Genomic DNA, 2479 nt, shown 5'->3' with positions numbered 1-2479 from the left:
CTGCTGAACAGGAGAGCTTACCCCCATCCTCTTTCTCCTCCCAGTACAAAAGAACTTACTGGATTAATCTTGCTTTTCACTCCCAGCCCTTCCTCCTCTTGGGTCTTTGAAAAAAGCCAGAAGAATCTGAAGTCAGTCTGTGAAAGGAGGCAGAGATTTAACAACTACCCACCACACACCACTGATCAATGCCTGCCAAGCGTTTCCATTCCTCTGCACCCGCCCAGATTTACAGACTCAGCTTCACCCGCAGCCAGCACCCCAGACTGGGCTATTTCCCTGCCCGATATCCCCAAAAGCTGTACCCAATTATTCCAGTAGCCCACAGGCTGTAAAGATGCTGGTGCTTCGATGAAACATCCATCCTACCTGGCAGTCATAAACTGGGTGTCCCCTCCAGCACATCACATCCAGGATATAGTACGTCTGCTTCGCCTCATTGTAGATGCAGTCCAGGATGCAGTACACTGCGCACACAAACACAGCGAGGTCCAGACGTGCTCCAGAGAGCCCCTAACCCAACAGGCAAACGCCAGATCAAATCTCTCCTGCCCCGATGTAAGGCCAAGAGGTGCAGTGTTCTCCTAACAGGAGCTGTGACCACAGAAAGGCTTTATCTTGGAGCTCAACAAGGCTACAAAGGCATCAGCCAGAGACACACCAAGCAAAGGCACGTTTCGGAAAAAGGCATTTACTCAACAGTAACCCCTCCTCAAGGCAAGCAAAGCAACCGCAAGAGGTAGGAAGAAACACAGCACTGTACACAGCTCTCTGCTGGAAGGCAGAGAAGATGTTGAGGTTTAGCAGTGTCAGTTAACAGGCAGCTAGTTAAAATGTGTTCTTATCTAGCATAAAAGTACCTGAGATTACCCATGACCAGTCACCCCCAGACATATACAAAAAGGCCTGAAGCCAGCCACCCCCAGGCACCAGGGAAGGGCACAAGCTCTGGAGCTTGGGGGGCTGGAGGAACAGCAGCGAGGCTGCCAGCGCACATGCTCACAGGGAGAGGCTGGCACTTCCCCTCTGTCTGTCCCAAAAATCCCCTCGCCGCTTTACCTTTCTCACTTGTTGAATTGTGCCGGTTTCCCCCTGGCAGCAGGGATGGGAACTTGTTGACGCAGAAGCCACTCTTGGTGTAAGCTGCTGTTGTGCCCTGTGAGGAAATGGGAGAAAAACCAATAAATCTCAAGTGAGACACACAGGGCAGCCTTCTGTCGACTGAGAAACAGATACAGGCCCTTTACCAGATGGCAAGGCATCACCCCTGCTGCCACTTACCCTGGATGCCACAACCAGTGCCCTTTTCCCGACAGGACACACCACTACAACCCACTCCTGCTCCAGATCTGAGGGGACATCAACCAGCCATTCAGACAGCATCAGCTACAGAGACACCCAGGAGGAGGGGGGGGGAAAAAAACAACAACAAAAAAAGCAGTTAGCAACAACTCTCCTGATGTCAGGGAAAACTCAGAGCAAGAATCACAGAATCACAGAACGTTAGGAATTGGAAGGGACCTCAAAAGCTCATCCAGTCCAATCCCCCTGCCGGAGCAGGAACACCCAGATGAGGTTACACAGGAAGGCGTCCAGGCGGGTTTTGAATGTCTGCAGAGAAGGAGACTCCACAACCTCTCTGGGCAGCCTGGTCCAGGGCTCTGTCACCCTCACTGGAAGAAGTTTCTTCTCAAATTTAAGTGGAACCTCCTGTGTTCCAGTTTGTGTCCATTACCCCTTGTCCTATCATTGTTTGTCACCGAGAAGAGCCTGGCTCCATCCTCGTGACACTCACCCTTTAAATATTTATAAACATGAATGAGGTCTCCCCTCAGTCTCCTCTTCTGCAAACTAAAGAGCCCCAGCTCCCTCAGCCGCTCCTCAGAAGGGAGATGCTCCACTCCCTCCATCATCTTTGTAGCCCTGTGCTGGACTCTCTCCAGCAGTTCCTGTCCTTCTTGAACTGAGGGGCCCAGAACTGGACACAATATTCCAGATGCGGTCTCACCAGGGCAGAGTAGAGGGGGAGGAGGTTTCAACTTGGCTTCCACAGCTACATGGGTGCCTCACAGGCAGCTTGCACTGCTTGTCACCCTAAGTTACAGCACTGAAGGGGCTCCCTCCCTTTCTCTCACCAATTTGCATGACAGACCCTGCCTGGCCCACCTCCCTCACCCTGCCCTGCCTTCACACCCGCACCGTCTTGCGGCTCCTCACCTGGTTGGCATAGCGCTTAGGCAGCTTCTTGCCAGCATCCACGTCCATCTCCTCTTCCTCTGCATCTTCCTTCTCCTCGTCCTCCACCTCTGTCCAGTCGTCCTCTGCCAGCCTCCTGGCATGGTTCACGTAGTCCAGCCGCCTCCTAGTGGGGAAAGGACGGAAACAGTCTGGCTTATTTTCCTTTGAGAAGCAGCCCACCACCCCTCCGCTCCCCACACCCAGAGCCCTTGGGCGTTCACAGGCCAGGCCGCCCCCGGCC

The 2479-nt window shown here is 53.4% G+C and overlaps 1 protein-coding gene across 1 annotated transcript in view; it reads right to left on the bottom strand.

Moving 5' to 3' along the window:
• Window positions 1-2362, bottom strand: part of SNUPN (snurportin 1) — a gene marked incomplete at its 5' end in the record, with an annotated part of 7069 nt that extends 4707 nt beyond the window's left edge. The window contains 5 exons of the mRNA XM_010183543.1: window positions 60-137; window positions 370-467; window positions 1060-1156; window positions 1282-1386; window positions 2218-2362. Of these exons, the coding sequence (XP_010181845.1) occupies window positions 60-137; window positions 370-467; window positions 1060-1156; window positions 1282-1386; window positions 2218-2362 (523 nt within the window). The remainder of the gene's footprint in view (window positions 1-59; window positions 138-369; window positions 468-1059; window positions 1157-1281; window positions 1387-2217) is intronic.
• Between the last annotated feature and the right edge of the window lie 117 nt (window positions 2363-2479).

Source organism: Mesitornis unicolor, unplaced genomic scaffold (genome assembly GCF_000695765.1).
Source record: "Mesitornis unicolor isolate BGI_N332 unplaced genomic scaffold, ASM69576v1 scaffold51004, whole genome shotgun sequence".
In the NCBI taxonomy this organism is placed as follows: domain Eukaryota; kingdom Metazoa; phylum Chordata; class Aves; order Mesitornithiformes; family Mesitornithidae; genus Mesitornis; species Mesitornis unicolor.
Note: the sequence above shows the minus strand (reverse complement) of the source record. Positions and strands in the feature narration are given on the sequence as shown.